The 18,589-nt window shown below is 56.3% G+C and overlaps 2 protein-coding genes across 2 annotated transcripts in view; one reads left to right on the forward strand and one right to left on the reverse strand.

Moving 5' to 3' along the window:
• The window catches only part of LOC124251347 (carcinoembryonic antigen-related cell adhesion molecule 1-like), a 1,036,279-nt gene that overhangs the window by 509,982 nt on the left and 507,708 nt on the right, over nt 1–18,589 (forward strand). The gene's annotated exons all lie outside the window — the stretch shown is intronic.
• ERF (ETS2 repressor factor) lies at nt 2,827–10,328 on the reverse strand. Its single transcript, XM_046684086.1, has 4 exons — nt 10,174–10,328; nt 5,545–5,779; nt 5,050–5,165; nt 2,827–4,939 (listed from the first exon to the last, which is right to left on the reverse strand). Exons 1-4 carry the CDS (start codon nt 10,193–10,195, stop codon nt 3,645–3,647), a joined length of 1,668 nt encoding a protein of 555 aa, XP_046540042.1. The 5' UTR covers nt 10,196–10,328; the 3' UTR covers nt 2,827–3,644.

Consider the following 18,589-nt stretch of genomic DNA (forward strand, 5'->3'; position numbering starts at 1 on the left):
GGAGAGACCAAAACAAGGAAACCGGCTGCTAGGAATAGCCTCGGATTTTGTGCATGCATTAAGTCACCCCATTTATCAATTAATATCCGGAAGGACAGTAGCCCCAAAGGGTGCTGGGAAACCGAGTTCCTGTGTGTACATATGTGTGTGTGTGTGTGTGTGTCCCGGAAATACTTGGAACTGGAATAAAATCACCTTCAGCCTCTTCTGCCTAGTGGAAAGACGGGCATTGGAGTCTCTAGACTTTAATCCGTGTTCATACTTAATTTAATCCATGTGTTCATACTAACTTTCTGCCCTTTCTGAGAAGCCTGAAGAAAGTCTCGCCCACTCGTTCCGTTCCTGACTGCAATTCCCAGCGGACGCAGACTCCTGGGGCGGGACAGATGGCAAAACTAAAGCCTTTTCGGACTACATTAACCAGAAGGCAAAGCGCGGACACACTTCCGCTCCCTTCGCAATGAATGTGGTCGCATGACGCAAAGCCAGGAGCGGGTTTTCTGGGAATTGTAGTTTCTCAGCCACACAGTGCCTGCTGCCCTCTAATGGCAGCTTGGAGTCGAAAAGCAAAAATCTGAGACAAGCCTCAAAGCCTGGGGAATCCTACACTGGACCAAGAAGGCCCACAAGCGCAGCGGAGCGGGATAGCTGCGGTTACTTAACGACCAGAACCCGTGGGACATGCGCAGTGGGCCACGCGTGGGCAACTGCCACTAGGGGACTGGGATCCGCGGAAGTCTGAGGGCGACCGTCTGAGAGAATCTTACCAGGATTTGTGGGGGCTGAGAACGTTTGTTGAGGGGTGCTAGGTGGGTTGTAAGTCTCTAAGAGGGCTCTCTGGGTGTCTGAAGATGCTCAAGGGAGTCTGTGGAGAGGTGAAGGGATCTTACTGGGGACTAGTGGAGAAGTCAGGGACTTGGGGTGTTTTATGGTCTGTGGGAGACTGTGAGAAAATACTGGTGACTGAGGGGATGTCTGAGGGACCTGAAGGGGTGAGGAATGGTTGAGAAGTATCAGGAAGGAGCTTTGGGGGTGTGTAAGAGTGCTGGGGGTTATGGGTATGAAGAAGGCCTCTGATGCGATGAATTAATTGGTGAAGTGTCATGAGATCTATAAAGGGCTTTCTACTTGGACTCAGATATCCTGGAGGATGTGGAAGGGAGCAAGGGTATGGTCTTGCAGGAACTGTGAATAGATTTAGCTGCGTCATTAAAGATTAGATGAGCTGCCGCTGGAGTTTTCAAGACCAGATGCCACCTGTGACATCCCACTCAGCCAGAATTTGGGGCAACAAGTCTGTTTGGGCTGTGGTCTGGCCTGGAGAGCAGTTCTGGAGCTGAGCACTTTTGAATCCATGTTAGACCTGGTTAGAGAAGCTTTGAAGGCACTAGAATCAGGGGCTGAGACTAGTCTGGGTCCTCCCCTCTCCACCCAGTGATGACATCCCCTTCTCCATCACATTGCCACCAACCCAGCTGCATCTGTGTTGCCAGGAGACATGCCTCATCCCAACTTCCAGAAATAGCCCAGTGGCCCCCACCCCAGGGAGTGACTTACATCACCCAGGAGAGGGAGCAGTTGCCCACAGGCTGCCTCGGGAGCCCCGGTTTCCTGCCAGTACCCCAGCCCTGGATCCTCTCTTCCCTGCCAACCGACATCATCTGGGACCACCCACCCTGGGCTGGCATGAAGTGAAGATGAAACAAGAGTGGATAGGCGTTGCCAGTTCTTTCCCCCTGAGTTGCACAGGGTGGGGTTTCATGGTGAAGCCAGTTTGACAAGCCCTAAGCCCTCAATTCCTACTCTATCTCTTAGCATCTGTGTGACCTTGGGGAAACTCCTTCCCCTCTGTGGACCTCAGGCTCCTCACCTGCACTGAAGGGCTTGGGCTGTCTGTAAGGGCACTTCAACCCTGGATTCCTCCTTCTGATTCTTTCATCCCTGATTTGAACTCTCCAACCTAGGCTTCCAGTTTTATGAGCTCACCTCTCAGATCCTATGATCTTCAGACCCTGGTCTAGATCCAACCATCCTGGTTTTTAGTTGTTGTTGAAAGAACGTGGGCTTCAAGAACAAACCTCATTTAAAGTCCTGGCTGGGCTTAGGGCCTTGGTTGCTGGATGTCGGAGAGCACTGCAGTTCCTAACTAGGTACTGGGTACTTGGCACACAGTAGGTCAATCAATAGCAACTGAGATTAAGCCAGTCCCTTCTCAACTTGCTGGCAGATGGTGTTCCCATGGTTTGACGGGAAGACCACAAAGGCACCTTGCAAAGTCTACATTTCAAGAGACACTGCAGGCCTGTTGCCAAAGGACTCCCAGATTAACTCAGAAGGTCCTAAGGAGAGTGATGTGTGGCAGGACACCACAGGTGGTGCAAAAGGAGCTCCAGAGCTTCAGCAGAGCCTGGGGAATTCACACGGCCAGAGAGGAAAGGCACTGCAGGCGATCAGAAGAGCAAGGACAATGACATGGTGGTGAAGAGTCAAAAGTGCTTCCAGGGACAAGCAGATCCGCAGGGAATAGGGGAGCAGTCAGAGGCAAGAGTACGCCTGAGACCTTACTCATCAGGCCCCGTGGGCTATAGGCTCCCGAGAGCCAGAGACTATTTCCCATGCTTGGATGTGCCCCATTCTGATGGGGTTAAGCTCTCTGGCCATAGACCCACTGAGGGGCCAGCCAGGGCCCGTCCTTCAGAATCAAGCAAAGATTGTGGCCCTGCAGTGGCTGCACCCAACACCCAGGACAGATGACCGCATCCAAAGGTCCAAAGTTTTATTGTTTTGAATACATTCTCCAGCAGCCCCCCAACTTCCCTCCCCACCCACCCTCCATCCCCAATACAGAATAAGGCTTGACCACAGACCCCCACCCCAGGGGCCCCAGCTAGGAGGCAGAGGGAGCTTCCAGTTTGGTTTCAGGGCACCCCCTTCCCACCCCCCCCACCCCCCCGCCTATGGGCTAGTCTTAGGAGCAGCTGGGGGTGAAGGGGTTGGACCAGTGCTCGGGTGGGCAGTGGGAGAGGGATAGCAGGCACTTGTAGAGATTTGTGGCCATGGGCGGCACCCCTCAACCTCTTCCGCCCCCCACCCCCCCCCCCACCCGACATGGAATTTTTGGTTCATCATAAAATGTCCCTCCCTCCCCTGCTGCAACCCTGTGGGGTATGAGAAACCCAGGCACTCGTGGCCCCTGGAGGGGCAGGGAAGGCAGAATTGGGGCTGAGGGTGGCCGGGGGTGGAGAGGGAGAGGTACAGGAGGCAGAGAACAGGGAGGGAGACAAGGCTTTACTTCCTAAGCGATTGTAATAAAAAAGTTCCTGGGCATTGAGGCCCGAGCCTCAGTTCAAATATAAATTCCCCAGAATGGAGGTGGCCCCCTTAATGCCCCCCTCCCTCCCCCCACCACCACTTTGCCCGGAGCTTAGAAACCCACAGAGACAGGGGACAGCCCCCAGCCCTGGGTACCCACCCACCCTCACCATTAAAAAAAAAAATTAAAAGTTTTGTACAAAACACAGGGAGGGGAAAGGGAGGAGGCAGGGAAGAGACTAGAGAGCTGCCCTCACCTCCGGGACATGGGGGGTTAAGGCAGCAAAAGAAGCATGGGGGTGGGGGGAACGGGGGTCCCCTGCCCACAGCCCTCAGGAATCTCGATGCTCCAGAGAGAGCTGGGCTGTAGCGTGCTGGAGGTCGGAGCTCACCCGCCTCGGGGTGAGGGGCCCCCCGGCCTCCCCGGGCCCCTCCCCACGCACCTTCTTGTCCTCGCCCTCATCCTCAAGTGCCCCAGTAGGGCCCCCACCCCCCTCCAGGCGACAGTCTTCACTCCAGCGCCGTTTAAAGCGCAGCTTGAGAGGCATGCACTGGGCTGCCCCGGGTGCCTCGCCGGGCTCAGGCTTGGGGGGCGCAGGTGGGGCACGAGGCGTCTTGAACACCTCCCCATCTTCCTCATCCTCATCACTGATGTCAGTCACCTCTACCTCCTCTGACTCGCCTTCTGAGATAGGCTCCACCTTGATCTGTGGCGGCGGTGGTGGTGGGGCCAGTGCCCCCGCCCCCTCAGGCAGCCCGCCTGCACTGCCACCACCGCCAATGCCAATGCCACTGCTCTTGTCAGCGCCTGCCGGAGCCTTCTCCCCAGCTGCCCGCTGCCGCCGTCCCAGCGGAGGTGGCTGGAGCTTAAACTTGAATGGGGAGGAAGAACAGGAAGAGGAAGACGAGGCCGAGGAAGGGACTGGTGGGGTCTCAGGTGCCATGGGTGGCAGCGGGCACTTGTCAGGGCGCTGGGGCTGGGGCACCACCAGCCCAGGGTAGTGCAGGAAGGCGCGGGGGCTGAGGTGGTAGTTGTAGACGCTTTGGGTGTGGGCCTGCAGGTACCGTTTCATGTCCTCAGGGCTGAAGGAGAAGTGGGAGCCTCCCCCTGAGCCGCTGGGGCCCCCGCCGCCACTGGGGTACATAGGGCTCAGCGTGGGCGAGGGAGTGTAGGCCAGATGGGTGGGCGTCATGGGCAGAGCTGGTGAGAGCTGAGGGGGTAGCAGGGAGCCAGGCCCGGCTAGAGGAGACACAGGGAAGGGGCTGAGGGGTTCAGGGCCACCCCGAGGCCGGGGGTAGACACGGAAGACGCCAGGGTCATGGGGCAGGCGGGCCAGTGGGGGCCCACGGAAGGCACCCAGCTCCGGAGGGCCTGGTGGTCGGGCCCGGGGGTCCTCTCCCAGTGGCTCCTCCAGCTCTGATGTGCCATCACTACAGTCACTGACAGAGCCTCGGCCCAGGCGTCGGGCCACCACAGCCGAGAAGAGGGAGGATGAGGACGAAGAACAGGCCGGTGGCGATCGGGGGTCCTCGGTGGGGGACAGCACCTCGGAGGGCGTTGAGGGAGGGAAGCGGAAGTGGCTGCCACCCGATGGCACTGGCGGGGCACTCTGGGGCACCGCACCCCCTGGCAAGAAAGGGCAGACATGGTGTCACGGTCACTGGCCTACCCTGGAATACAAACTGACCAGACCCTCTCCCCCCTCCAAAGTCATGCCCACCAGCCCCGGTACTCACCAGCCAACCCCACATCGATGAAAGGGTAATTAACCAGCACCAGTTTATTGAAGTTGAACTTGTAGGTGAACCGTTTCCCCTTGGTCTTGTGGAGAATGCGTTTGTTGTAGTAATAGCTGTGGGTGTAGAAACATCATTGGGTGGTCAGTCACACAGGACCCACGGCTAGACCCCATACCTTGACACGTTAGGTGCTGCTCACAAAGAGTGACTGTGAAACATGGACCACATGAAAGAAATCAAGTGCCCAGAGGGTGGGGACCAGCCCTCCCCTCAGGTCTAGGGCCAGACAAGAGGCCACACCCATGACTGTATTCTCTCTTCAGGACACCTCTGTGTGACACATGGGCAGAGAAGGGTTAGGACTTGCCCAAAGTCACATAGCTATGATTTGGCAGAGCCAGGAATCAAACCCAAAGACTACTGCCATGGGTCAAGGGCTCTCGAACCAGTGGGGGCTGCCCACATCTGCCCAGGGGCCTCTGCCCTCCTCACCGCAGGGCCCGGCTCAGCTTGTCATAATTCATCTGGGGCTTGCACTTGCGGACACCCCAGAGCCGAGCCACTTCATCGGGGTCCTTGATGACGAATTCCCCGTAGTCCCCCTGCCAGGCGATGACACCCTGGTATTCTTCCTTCCGCAGCAGCTCCAGGATAAAGTGCCACAGCTGGATCTGCCTCGAGCCAGGGGAGGACTCCGGCTTGTAGGCCCAATCTGGGAAGGCAAACCCTGGGGACAGGAGCAGGGGAGTGGCGGCGAGTCAGGATGCCAAGTCCGGGGCTCCGGGTCCCATCCCAGGGTCCACTTCCTACCCTACCCTCAACGTGGGGAAATCCTTCTTCCCTCAGCCAAGTCAGGACCTGGTTAGATGGAGACAGTGTGTGTCTGTGTGTGTGTGAGGGGGCTAGACAGGAGCTGGGGGGAGGGGAAGCTGGAGCCTGCTCCAGCGACACCGGGAGAAACAGGAAACCGTCGGCGGCGGGTCCCGGGGCCAGTGCCAGGGGGCCAGGCACCAAGCCAGGCCGGCGGGCAGGCAGGGCTGCCAGTGGGGGAGGGGCAGGAAGGGGCACACGTGGCCAGACGGGTTGGGGCGAGCCCCCCCAGAACCCCCCCACTCCCATTCAGGGCCAGCCATACCCACCCCCCAGCTCCTCTAGCCCCTTCCTAGGAACACACACTGTCTCCCTCCCAAGACCCACCAGAGCCCTTGCTCCCACCCCGGGACCCGAGAGGAGGATTTTTTTTTTTCTTAAAAGGACCAGGAGGGGTGGGGTGGCTGGTTGACGATGAGGTCAGCGCTTGCACACACAGAGGCTTCTGTCTTCCCTGGAGAGTGAAACCCAGACTGTCTGAGAGAGGCCCCCCCCTAAGCCCTGGACCCTCTGGGCTGCACTACCCTCCCCAGACCCAGGCATGTGGGCCTGACCTGGCTGGAGGGCCCCAGCCCAGGCCTGGAGATTGAACAGGCACGGCTGCAGCCTGTTCCCATTTCTGCCTTCCCATCCACAGCTTCTTCCCTGCCCACCTGCCTACCCACCCCCAGCATTAACCTTGGGTAGAGGTTGGTGGTGGGCTGGCGGGTCCCTGGAGGAGGTGGGCAGCCTAGGGGGGAGAAATGGGGGGGCTGCGGTTGTTGTCATTTCCCAAACCCCCGGGTAATCAGGGGCCATCAATAATTCAGCACTAGGCAGCCGGTAATGGAGGGGTGGGAGGAGGGAAAGGGAGGAAGAGAAGGAGGGGGAGGCAGGGCAGGGGCCCTGATGCCACTAAAGGGAGAAGGCCAAGGTGGACAGCTCAAGATGGGTGGGGTCACAGTCTCACTCAGGCTGCACGGGTCAGCCTCCCTCCCCTGGCCCTGGCTCAAGCCTCAGCTCAAGCAGGTACCAACCAAGCCTGGGGCATAGCCGAGGCAGCCCCAAAGACTCCACCCCAGCCTGGAATCCAGCAGGGGATCCTTCCCCTTGGGGACACAGTGGATCAGCAGTTCCTTCTCTCACAGGGACCACCCCCTCTAAATCCAGAACTGACCCACCCACAGGGACCCAGCTCCATGACCCCAGGCCTCGAGGAGACCGGGATAGCCAGCATTCCCCACCTAGTCCCTGCCCCATTCAGAAATCCCAGCCTCAAACCAGCCCCTCAGGGATCCAGGGATATGACCTCCAGCTGGTCACAGAGCGAGAGTCCTGCATCAGCAGCCCCTGCTCCATTCAGAAGTGACAGCCCCTGACAACGCCTTTGGTGGACCCCAGCATCCACAGCCCCATCCTTCTCTTGGGAATCCAAGTGTTCACCCCAATATCCTCACCCTGCTAAAGAACCCAGATCTCAGGGTCTTGTTCAAGGCCCAGAGGCCCTTGGGAACCCAAATGACCAAACCACCAGCTCCATGTACCCTCCAATCCCCGCCAAAAAGCTCCAGGCCCCCCTCAGGGCACCAAGCTCCATGCTCCTCCCACCTACACCCCAATCTGGCTCTCACACCCAGGAGGGGGGCGAAGTCCCTGAGACGTGAGTCTGGGGTTGGGGGGTGTACTCACTTCCACCCTCCCCCCAAAATTAAAGCCACCCTTCCCAGCCCACCCGCCCCAGCCTCCTTGTCCCGGTAACCAAGCAACGTGTGTGCAGCGACAGTCCTGGGAGCGGGGGAGCAGGAGGCTAAAAATAAACTTTGCAGAAGAGAAGGAGTGAGAGAGACTACATACAACACAAAGGGAACTGGGAAGGGAGGTGGGGGGCTCTGGAAAGGCCCGGAGCTGCATTCTGGGGCTGTCCCAGGCCCCGGTGTTAAGCCTGGTCCCTGAGCAACCCCCCTCCTATCTGGCCCCCACTCCTGGCAGGGACCCTCCCCACTCTCAGGCCCACCCGATGCTGGCTTTCCCTTTCCTCATCGGACATGGCATACTTGAGGGCCTGTTCCTGGCTTTGGGGGGAGAAGGAAGGGGGGGTGACGTCAGGGTGTCTCAATGGGGCTCTGTTCCCCAGGCCTTAGAGCCAGGAGCCAGGCACGGGCAAGGGGAGTGTGTGTGAGCGTGTGTTGTGCATGGGTCCACGTGCTTAAAACGGAACCATCGGGCCTGCACCAAGAAAGCCTGGGGGTGCAGGACCTCTGGAGCATGGAGAGAGAGTGAGGCAGGGAGAGTGCAGCTGACACTGAAAGAGGGGCTCAGAACATTGCGAGACAGGGTGGAGAGGTGGCAGCAGACAGACAGGAAGAGCTGGGATGGCGGGGTCCCAGAAGACACACCTGGGTCCCACAGAGGCAGGGTAGGGATTCTCCCAGACAGACTATGGAAGCCTGGGGGGGCAAAACTCCTGGGCAGCCCCCAAATTCACATGACTGCCCAAACTTTTTTTAAGGGACTACGGGGGTCGGAAGGGAGGAGTGGCGGTAGAGGAAGAACATGCTGGCCTCCTGGGGGGCCTCACCACCTCCCCCACTCCAGGCAGCCCTCGGTGGCGCCAGAGCCGGGAAGAAAACAGGAAGTGGGAAACAGCCGCGGCAAAGGAGACAGGGGCCGGGATGGAGGATCGGATGGAGGGGCGCACAGTGGCCGGCCAGGAGACAGACGGACCAGCGCACCGATGGACCGATCGGGAGGCCATTCCAGGCACCCGCCCCTTCCCTCAGCCGGGGAACCCACACACAGCTCGGCCCCAAGACAGGGTTGGGGGAGCGGCCCAGCCGGTCCCACCAGACGAAGGCCTATAGCAGGGAGGGAAAATGAGGCGGGGTTGTCTGGGCGCTTCGGCCCCCTCCTCGGGCGAGGGGAGGCTCCTGCTGCCCCCAAGGCCCGGCGGCCCAGGAGCCTGTGGGAGCCGGAGAGTATGTGGCTCGCACGTGACTGACCCTACAGCACTCCGCACCCCTGCCCCACCCCCAGCCCCCCTCCTCGGCCCCAATCCCAAGGCGCTGGAGCTCCGCTCCGAGCCCTTTAAGAGCCGCCCCCACCCGCCGAGCGGGAGGGCGGGGTGGGTGGGCCGGTCGGGGCACACACCCGCACATCGGAGCCCTAGTCGCGGCAGCCGCCGGGGGAAGGAAACAAGTTTGAACAGCGGCGCCCGGCCCCCTTCCCCCTCCCCCGTCCCCGCCCCGGGCCGGATTCCGACGGGGTAGACGGGCAGGGGGCGGCTGGGACCCCTCCCCCCAGCGCGCTCGGGCGCAAAGTCCAGCCCGCGCGAGCCCGGGGGCGGCGGGGGAGGGGAGGGGGGAAAGTCCGAGTGGGAGGGGGGTTAATCCCGCTGCCCCCCGCCCGCCGACCGAGGGGGGGGAGGGGAACCTCGGCCCCTTAAGGAGGAGCAAGTTGGCGGGGAAGAGAGGAGAAGGAAAAAGACGGGCAGTTGAAAGAAAAGAGCTGGATGGGGGGGGGGGGCGAGGGGGAAGCCTCTGCGTCCCCCCAACCTTCCCCACCCTCCTCAACCCCCGGCCCCCGGCGGCGCGGGAGGAGGGTACCCAGGTCTCCCCAGAGCCACCTTAAAGCCGCGCGTTCTAAGGTCGGAAACAAAAAGTTCCTTTTTCGAACGTTCGGGCTGCGCTTTGGAACTTTGCGACTCGGCGCGGGCGGGGGAGCGAGGAGCCGGCGGAGACGGGCGGGGGAGGGGCGGTGCAGCCCGGACCCCGAGTCCCAGGCTCCCCACTCACGTCCTCCTCCCAGAAGCCATCCCGTATCCCCCTCTAAGCCGGTGCGGGGCACACGCCGCGGTGAAGGTCACGGGCCGGACCGCGCAGCGCGGAACCGGGAATAGCGGGCCCCGTGGACAGGCCCCCCCCCCCACGCCCCGCACACGTCCCGGCCCCCAGAGTGCAACGTGACAGAGCGGCGGGGAGGGACCCCGCCACCCCCGTGATCCGGGGAGTGGGGGAGAGCCCAGCTTTCGGGGTCCAGGCAGGGAGAGGACCAAGACTCGCGGCACCCACACCACTCCGCCCAGAGCCAGAAATTGGGGGTCCCATGCAGCACCCCCGCTCGCGCCGCGAGAAGCAACAGGTCTCGAGTGCTTGGGGGTCCCCCGGAACTGGGGATCACTCGGGCTCCCCCAGAACGCTTCTGCCCCCCCAAAGTTTCTCTGCCTGGTTTCCCGGGGCAACAAGTCTCCCCCACACGTGCTGCCCCTGCCCCCACCTGTGTCCGCCGGGGTCTTCATGCTGGGGGGCCCGGGGCGAGGCGCCCCGACTCCGGGCCGCAGCTCCCGGCGCCCGCGCTGCCCCGTCCCGTCCCGCGCCCGTCGGGCCGCCCTCGCCGCTTCACCCGGCCTCGCCTCTCAGAGCCTCTCCCCTCCCCGCCGCCGCCTCCCGGGTTAATATCGCACTCCGGGGCCGGGACGCCCACGCCCCCCGGCCGGCGACGTCACCGCCGCGTCGCCATGGAGACACTGCGCCCGCCCCCTCCCCGCGCACTCACACACACACTTGCCGGCGTACAGCCACTGAGGACCGGCCGGCTCTAGGCTTAAAGGGGCCGCGCGACGGGGGAGGAAGGAAGGAGGGGGCGGGGGTGGGATGGGGTCCCGGAGGTCATGACCCTTCTCGGAGGCTCCAAGTCTGAAGATAGCTTGAGTCCCCGGCCCTCGCGACCTGCCGCCCCTCCTCCTCTCCTGCCCCCTTTGGGATCCAGAGTTTCTTTTGGGAGTCTGTAAGAGGGGAGGGGGACCTTCTGAGGGGGGTCAGAAACTTTTGTAGGGAGGATGCATGGACCTTTGGGGAGGAGGCAGAATCTTCTTTGCAGGGGGCGCGGGGTCAGGACCTTGGAGGATGATCAAGACCACAATGTTTCTCAGCTTGGCCTTACCCTGCCCCCACCAACCCTGAGCCTGAAAGGGGGCAGCTGTCCAGGGGTGGGGTGGAATGGGTGGGAAGCATTTCCCAGCATCGGAAATGGAGAGGCGGCTGTGCCCTCCGCTTCTCCCGGGATGGGGTTTTGGCCTTCCAGATAGCCCCAATCCCAGCTGGGGAGGAAGTGACCAGAGAGAATGCATTTGGGAGCCCCCTTCCATCCCCAGGCTGCAGCTGTCCTGGGGACACAGCTGGTGCCGGAGGTACCCCCACCTACACTAGCAGGGCAGGGGGTTCCGGAGGTGGAACCAGGATGCTGGGGGCGACCAAAGTCTGAACAAATGTGCTCCCAAGAGGCACTGGGGGGTCGCCAGGAGAGAGGAAGGCAGAGCTTAAGGATGAAGGCCAACGCGTGGGCCAGTGTTAAGTCTCCATCCTCCGCAGTCGGGAGAAATGGATGGAGCCTGAGGCTTGGGGAAACAGGAAGTCAGTGCTGATCTGATGGCCAGCAGGAGCCGGCAGTGGAGTAGAGGGAAAAATAGAAGCAATTCTAATCACAGGCCCAGCCTGGAGACAGAGTCTCAAAAAAGACTTTGAGGTACCAAAGGAGGGGAATGTAGGGGGCAGGGATGCTCAGAGAGACTGACACCTAGAAGATGGGCAGGGAGAGACAAACAGGCCACAGAAAGGGAAGGCCTATAGGATCAGGCTCTGGGTTCTTAGGGCTTCAAGGCCAGACTCTGTTGCTGGGTTCCTAACCGCCTTAGAGCAGTCCCTCACCAGTGCCTCAGAAGAAGTGTCAAGCCTCCTCCTCGGGGAGACCAAGGCCTCCAGGGAAGCGCCACCCCCCCCCCCCCCCCCCACCCAGGGAATTATGTAACCTTGCCTACGGACAGTGCAGCTCCCCCACGGATATTGTAACCCTCTGGGAGCAGTGTGGTCCAGCAATAATAATCATCATCATTGTTATAACAGCTCCCGAATTCCTAGTGCTCATGATGTGCCAGGCGCTGGGCCAAGCATTGTCTGGAGCATCTTCTCATTTGATCCTCACAAAATCCCAAGGAGGGGAATAACTATTGTTACCCCCATTTACAGATTAAGAAAGTGAGGCTCAGAGGGGAAATCAGTCTGCAAAAGTCCTACAGCCAGGAAGTGTTGGAGCTAGGATTCGAACCCAGATCTATGCAATCTGAAACCACCACCCTTAACCACTATGCTTTACTACTGCCTTTACTGTCCCCCCTCGAAAAAAGACGATGCGAAGTTTTAAAGATAATAGGTCTGTAACAGCCTCAGTGAACCCCACACTCCCACCAACAAGACAGAGACCTAGGTTGCAACCCTAACTGCTACTTCCTGTCTGTGACATAGAGCAAGTGAGTTTACCTCTTTGAGCCTCAGCTTCCTCATCTGTAAAATGGGGATATTAATAGACCCTACGAAACTGGCTGGTTGTGAGAATTCAGGGATATGAAGTAAGTACACAATAAATATTGGCAGTAATTATTGGCAGAATGAACTATATACCCTATGGATAACGTAAACACCCCTCACCCTACAGACTCCAACTGCAGACAAACACACGGCACTGACAGTGTGAAATTGCCTGTTAATGGCATAATCCCACCCTGACCCAGTTGGATAACTCAATCCCACTGTTTCTATGAAATACAATTGTGGATGGTGGGCATACCTCATGGGAGAGTCGGAACCACCCACAGAGAATGGGAATCCCTGGTGAAAATGTCCCCTGGCCAGTGTGACCTCCAGTGATTTGTGAAGACCTGTGCACAGGAATTGTAACCCTTCAGGGGTCTGTGTGTTCCACCACAGAAGCGAGGACCCTCTTGGATAGTTCAGTCACCTCGAGAATACCGAGAGTCACCCCCAGGGAAAGTGAACCCCACCATCACTGTATGAAACACCCAGATATTGTGAACTTGTGATAGAAACTTCATCACCACTGGTCATTCCTTGAAGACATGCCATCCAACCAAGGCTATGTCAACCACAGTGAACAATGGGACCACTCCCCCCACCACCCAATTCACTATGGAAAGCCTCCACAAATAGCCCTGGGGCTAGTGAAAGGCACAGCCTCCCACAGACCTAAGACATGCCTGCAATGAACAGTGTAACGCTCCACGGAAAAAACAACTCTGTCTGGACAGTGGGAACACCCTCACTCCCATGGACCTAGTAGTTCTTGTTCCAGTTCACTGTCCTGACACAGATAACATTTATCCTATTGTTGTCAGGCTAAGGCATGCACAGAACCTGTCCCCACAGAAGTCACAACACTTCACAGACTTCACTCCTGGAAAGGAAACTGTGTGGACAATAAAAATGACAATCACAACCTACCCATCACCCCCATGAGCAATAATGAACCATGACTACTCTGTGAACATTGTAGTTCCCTTAGAAATAATACAGAGCCAGCCCTGATGGCCTAGTGCTTAAAGTTCTGTGCTCACTGCTTCAGCAACCCGGGTTCGCTTCCCGGTCATGGAACCACAGGACCCGTCTGTCAGTTGCCATGCTGTGGCAGGGGCACCTCACATAGAAAAACTAGAACAACTTACAACTGGGATATACAACCATGTACTGGGGGCTTGGGGAGAAAAAAAAAGAAATGGTATGACCCGCCCTATAGAAAGTGTAGCCACCTAAATGGGGTATGACTACCCCCAAACAGAAAATGTAACCCCACTAAAGTATCACCCTTCCTCGTGTCCCTGACTTAAAATGCTGAAGGGCCCAAAGCTCAGGTCCAAGTCCTCCTCTCTCCTCCACTTTCACTCACTCGTTTGATCATCTCCACCAGTCCCACAGTTTCATACACTGTCTCAATGCTGATTACACCCAAATTTCTTCTTCTTCGTCTTCTTTTTTTTTTGGAGGAAGATTAGCCCTGAGCTAACATCTGCTGCCAATCCTCCTCTTTTTGCTGAGGAAGACTGGCCCTGAGCTAACATCTGTGCCCATCTTCCTCTACTTTATACGTGGGACGCCTCCCACAGCATGGCTTGCCAAGTGGTGCCATGCCTGCAACCAGGATCCCAACCGGCGAACCCCGGGCCGCTGAAGCAGAATGTGCGCACTTAACCACTGTGCCACCCGGCTGGGCCCTACACCCAAATTTCTATCTCCAGCCTAGGACTCTCCACTAAACTCCAATCTCACACCTCGAACTGCCTCACCAGCGTTTCCATTTGGACTTCTTGAGTTTGTCAAGTCAAAACAGTCTCCCTGAGCTCCCCTAAACCGTCCCCATCTCAGGAAATTGCAACTCCACTTTGCTGGAGGCTCAGGCTGAATGCCTTGGAGTCATCCTTCACTCGTTTCTCTCATCCGACCTCCAATCTGAAGGGAACTCCCATGAGCTCTTTTCAGAATCAGCTCTTTTCAGAATCGGCTATTCTTCACCAACACCTCCACACCCCCGGTCTGGGGTCTGCTCACTGGTCTCCCTGCTGCCACCAGCCCCTACAGTGTGTACTCTACCTGCAGCCAGAGAGTTCTAGTAAATCAGATGACATCCCTTTGCTGCCCCAAACCCTCGGTGGCCCAGCGGCCCCTCTGCTCACTGGGAGTAAAAGCTAACCCCTTGCAATGGCCCACAAGGCCCTTCCTCCCTGACCTCACCTCCCACTTTTCCCTTCATTTCCTCTCCAGCCTCTGCTATATCTTGAGCATGCCAGGAATATAACTGCCTCAGGGATTTTGCCCCTGTTGTTCTGTTTGCCCAGAAGGCTTTTCCCTTAGAAATCTGCATAGCTCTGTCCCTCAGCCCCCTCAGGTTTTTACTCAAAAACCACCTTCCTGGGGCCGGCCTGGTGGCACAGCAGTTAAGTTCACGCATTCTGTGTTCTGCTTTGGCGGTCCGGGGTTCGCCGTTGTGGATCCTGGGTGCAGACCTATGCACTGCTTCTTGAGCCACGCTGTGGCAGGGGTCCCACATGTAGAGTGGAGGAAGATGGGCACGGATGTTGGCTCAGGGCCAGTCTTCCTCAGCAGGAAAAAAGAGGAGGATTGGCAGCAGATGTTGGCTCGGGGCTAATCTTCCTCCAAAAACAAAAAAGAAAAAAACCCACCTTCCCAATAAGACCCCGCCTGACTTTTCCTAGATCCCTATGACCCTTCTATGCACTATTTTTCTCCATAGCACTTACTCCCATCTGACATATATTTCCATAACGTACGTACGTGTTGTCTGAAGCCTCCTCTATAATGTCAGCTTTCAGAGGGCAGGGATTTTTGCCTGTTTTGTTGCCTACAGTATCCCCAGAGCCCGGCACAGTGCCTGGCAATTTATAATGAATGAATGAGCTCATCTTTGGACAGTGAACCCCCATGTACCCAATGTAATACCAATAAATGTAGCCCCGTACACACAGAGAAACCCTCAGGGACAGCTGATGCCAGGACAACCCCCTAAAGAGTATGAACCCTGCTGTGAATCCCATAAACAGGAAACTCCCATACAGGGTGTGCTTGTCCTACTGAATGTCAGCTCCACAAAGACAGGAATTCGGTCTATTTTCTTCACTGTGTTACTACCAATGCCTAGACCAGGGTCTGTCATGGAATAGGCTTGTAATATGTATTTGCTGAAGTGAGCTGAGTCCACATACAGCTGGTATAACCCCACAATTGGAACCCATACAGACAGTACAATGTCCACAACTGATATAAACCCCATATACAGTGTGACTTTCATATGGACAGTGTAAACCCCAAATAGTGCAACCCTCAAAAACAGTGTTAACCCCAATATAGGCAGCATGACCCTCATAAATCTCATACAGACAGGGTGACCCTCATACATGATATGAGCCCCATACAAACAGTGCAACCTTCATAAACTGTGTGAACCCTGTATAACAGAGCAACCACATAAATGGTGTAAACCCCTCTGTGTAACCCTCAAAAACAGCGTGAGCCCATATAGATGGTGAAACAGCAAATAAACAATGTGCACCCCCACACAAATAGCATATTCCCTCACTAGTGTGCCCTACCGCAGAAGGAGCATGATGTGTTAACATTGTGTGAATTCCTCTATCCACAGGGTCAACTCCCACAACCTGGGTAAACCCCATACATGCAGTGTAGACAAGCATATAAACAAAGTCCCTTCCATAAGCAGTGTGACTCTTCATGTGAACAGTGTAGCCCCATAGGCAAAGCGGCCTTATGCAGTGTCACCCATGGACATTGTGCCCCCACATGGACAGTGCCACCTGCCTGGGTGGACCACTCTGTGAACAGTATAGACTCCACAACGGGTGCAGTAAACCCCAATGTCGCTCTATCAGTTTTATTAAGTCATGGATGATGTAGCCCTTTCCCACAGACAGGGAGAAACCTCGTGTTTCATTTAAAACTTCTGGGCCTTTGTAACCTTCATCAGATTATATTATCCTTCCCCTCCCCCACTGGAAGTCTTAATTCTCCCATTAAAACTTACCCAACTCCCCTTCAACACATACATGTATTACGACAGTATGACTCCCTGAAGGGTGGTATGACCCAGCATGGACAATGAGGCCCCAAATAAAGTCCAAGAAATGGTGAATTCCCAAATGGCAGGGCTTTCCCAGGGCCCAGCGCAGGACAGAGCACATAAAAATCACCACGCCCATTTATTGAGCACTTACTATACACAAGGCCCTGGATTCAACATCTTGTTTCATCCTCACCTCAGCTTTATGAGGTAGGTACTTTAATGATCCCCATTTTTCAGACGAGGAGAGTGAGACTGAGAGAGGTGGCAGGCCCATGGTCACACAGCTGAAAATCATTATAGCTGGGACGTGAAGCGCCAGACTTGATGGATTGAGAAATGCCCCACAGATATGTCGAACCTCAGAATCCTTGCAAAAAGCATCACCACTACCACCACACATGCAAACTACGGACAAGGTTACCAGTAAGATTGTGACAGCATCAACTCTTCAGGGAGTGATAAACTCCTGAATAATAGTAATAACAACACTAGCTAACATTTCTGAGGGTTTACTCTGCTAGAGATATTGTCCTAAATGCTTTGCATGGGTTAACTTGTTACATCTTCATAACAACCTTACGCCATAGGATTAAAAAAAGTTACCCCCTTACAGATGTAGAAATCAAGGCACAGAGGGATTAAGCGACTTGCCTAAGGTCACACAGCTGGGAAGGGGATTTGACCCCAGCAAGCTGGCTAAGCCTGTGTTACTTTGTTTCCTGCAACATCACCCCCCACTCCACATGACAGTGTAACTGCAATGAACTGTGTAACTAAGTTAACTACATTTTATGTAATTCTCCCAGGGGCAGGGTACAGCTCCCTGTGCACACCTTTCCTCAATGACAGGGGGAATAGACCTCGGACAGTGTGAACTCCCACAGACAGCTCTCCCCTAGGCATGGTATAACTCCAATAAGCAGTGGGGATCCCGCTCTGGACATGACACACCACAGCCAGAGACATTCCTGAACAGACAGCAGAGACCCCCTTTCACTATCAGAATGCTCCCAGGGCAGAGTGAGTTCCTTTATGGAGGGTACAGACCTCCCCACTGACAGTCTAATTCTCCCTCACACCCGACGTGAACTGACTGTGGAACATGAAACACCATCCTACTTATTTTTTTATTTTTACTTTTATTTTATTAATTTTTTTTTTGGAGGAAGATTAGCCCTGAGCTAACTGCTGCCAATCCTCCTCTTTTTGCTGAGGAAGGCTGGCCCGGAGCTAACATCTGTGCCCATCTTCCTCTACTTTATGTGTGGGACGCCTCCCACAGCATGGCTTGCCAAGTGGTGCCACGTCCGCACCCAGGATCCGGAACCAGCGAACCCCGGGCTGCCGAAGTGGAACGTGAGCACTTAACCGCTGCATCACCGGGCCGGCCCCAATGAAACACCATCCTAATCAATAGAAATCTCCCCCCAACACAGCGTAAGATCCCATGGGCAACGTGAACTCCTGCCCAGTATGCACCTCCCCACGGACAGTATCATCTCATTCATATTCATGACAAAGTTTACACTGACAGTGCACATCTCCATGTGTGGGGAACTTTCTGTGGCTGCTGTGAACCCCTTTTGTGACAGCAGGCAGCACTCTACAAGGGTCTACCTAAGTGGGCAGTGGGAACTCTCGAATAAGTGTAAACTTTCCTCAGACCTAGCAACTACTCAATGTACACAGTACAAACTGCCCTGTAAAATTTCCCTCAACTCAGGACCCACTCAATATGGAAGAGCAAACTCTCTTCTAGAATATTAAAATAGTACTAATAGTATGATAGTATAAGATAGTATGTCATAATACAATAGCCTAGGTAGTAGTATAAGATTCCTTCCCAGTGTGAACTCCTTGTAGACAGTGAACCGCCCCCCGCCCCCACCAAGGCAAATCTTCTGTGGACAGTGGATAATGTGAATCTCATGGACAACGTGAATCTCCTTCATACTGCGTGAACCCCACTGGACAACTGAAATTTCTTTCTAGCACCTGTGAACTGGCCACATGTCACAGCACACTCTCTCATGGGTAGTGTGAACGTTCAGACAGTATGGACCTGCAATAGGCTAGATGCATATTCTTCATACCTGGTGTGAATCCCGTGCGGATCCTGGGAACCCATCACAAGCAGCAGAAGCCTCCGCTATAGCCAGTGTTTATTGCTCCCTATCACCCTCTATCCACGGCAAATCCAATGTAGATAACATGAATGCTCTGAAGGCAGGTTCACACCTGGTGTACACGC

The sequence above is a fragment of the Equus quagga genome, chromosome 13 (genome assembly GCF_021613505.1).
Source record: "Equus quagga isolate Etosha38 chromosome 13, UCLA_HA_Equagga_1.0, whole genome shotgun sequence".
Lineage (NCBI taxonomy): Eukaryota > Metazoa > Chordata > Mammalia > Perissodactyla > Equidae > Equus > Equus quagga.

Bases quoted from the DNA above. Each gene is read 5' to 3' on its own strand.
- ERF (XM_046684086.1), bottom strand. From the start codon at position 10,195: ATGAAGACCCCGGCGGACACAG. The intron at 5,780-10,173 runs GTGGGGGCAGGG...TCCTGTCCCCAG, and splicing joins GAAGACCCCGGCGGACACAG to GGTTTGCCTTCCCAGATTGG. The intron at 4,940-5,049 runs GTGAGTACCGGG...CTTTCTTGCCAG, and splicing joins CATCGATGTGGGGTTGGCTG to GGGGTGCGGTGCCCCAGAGT.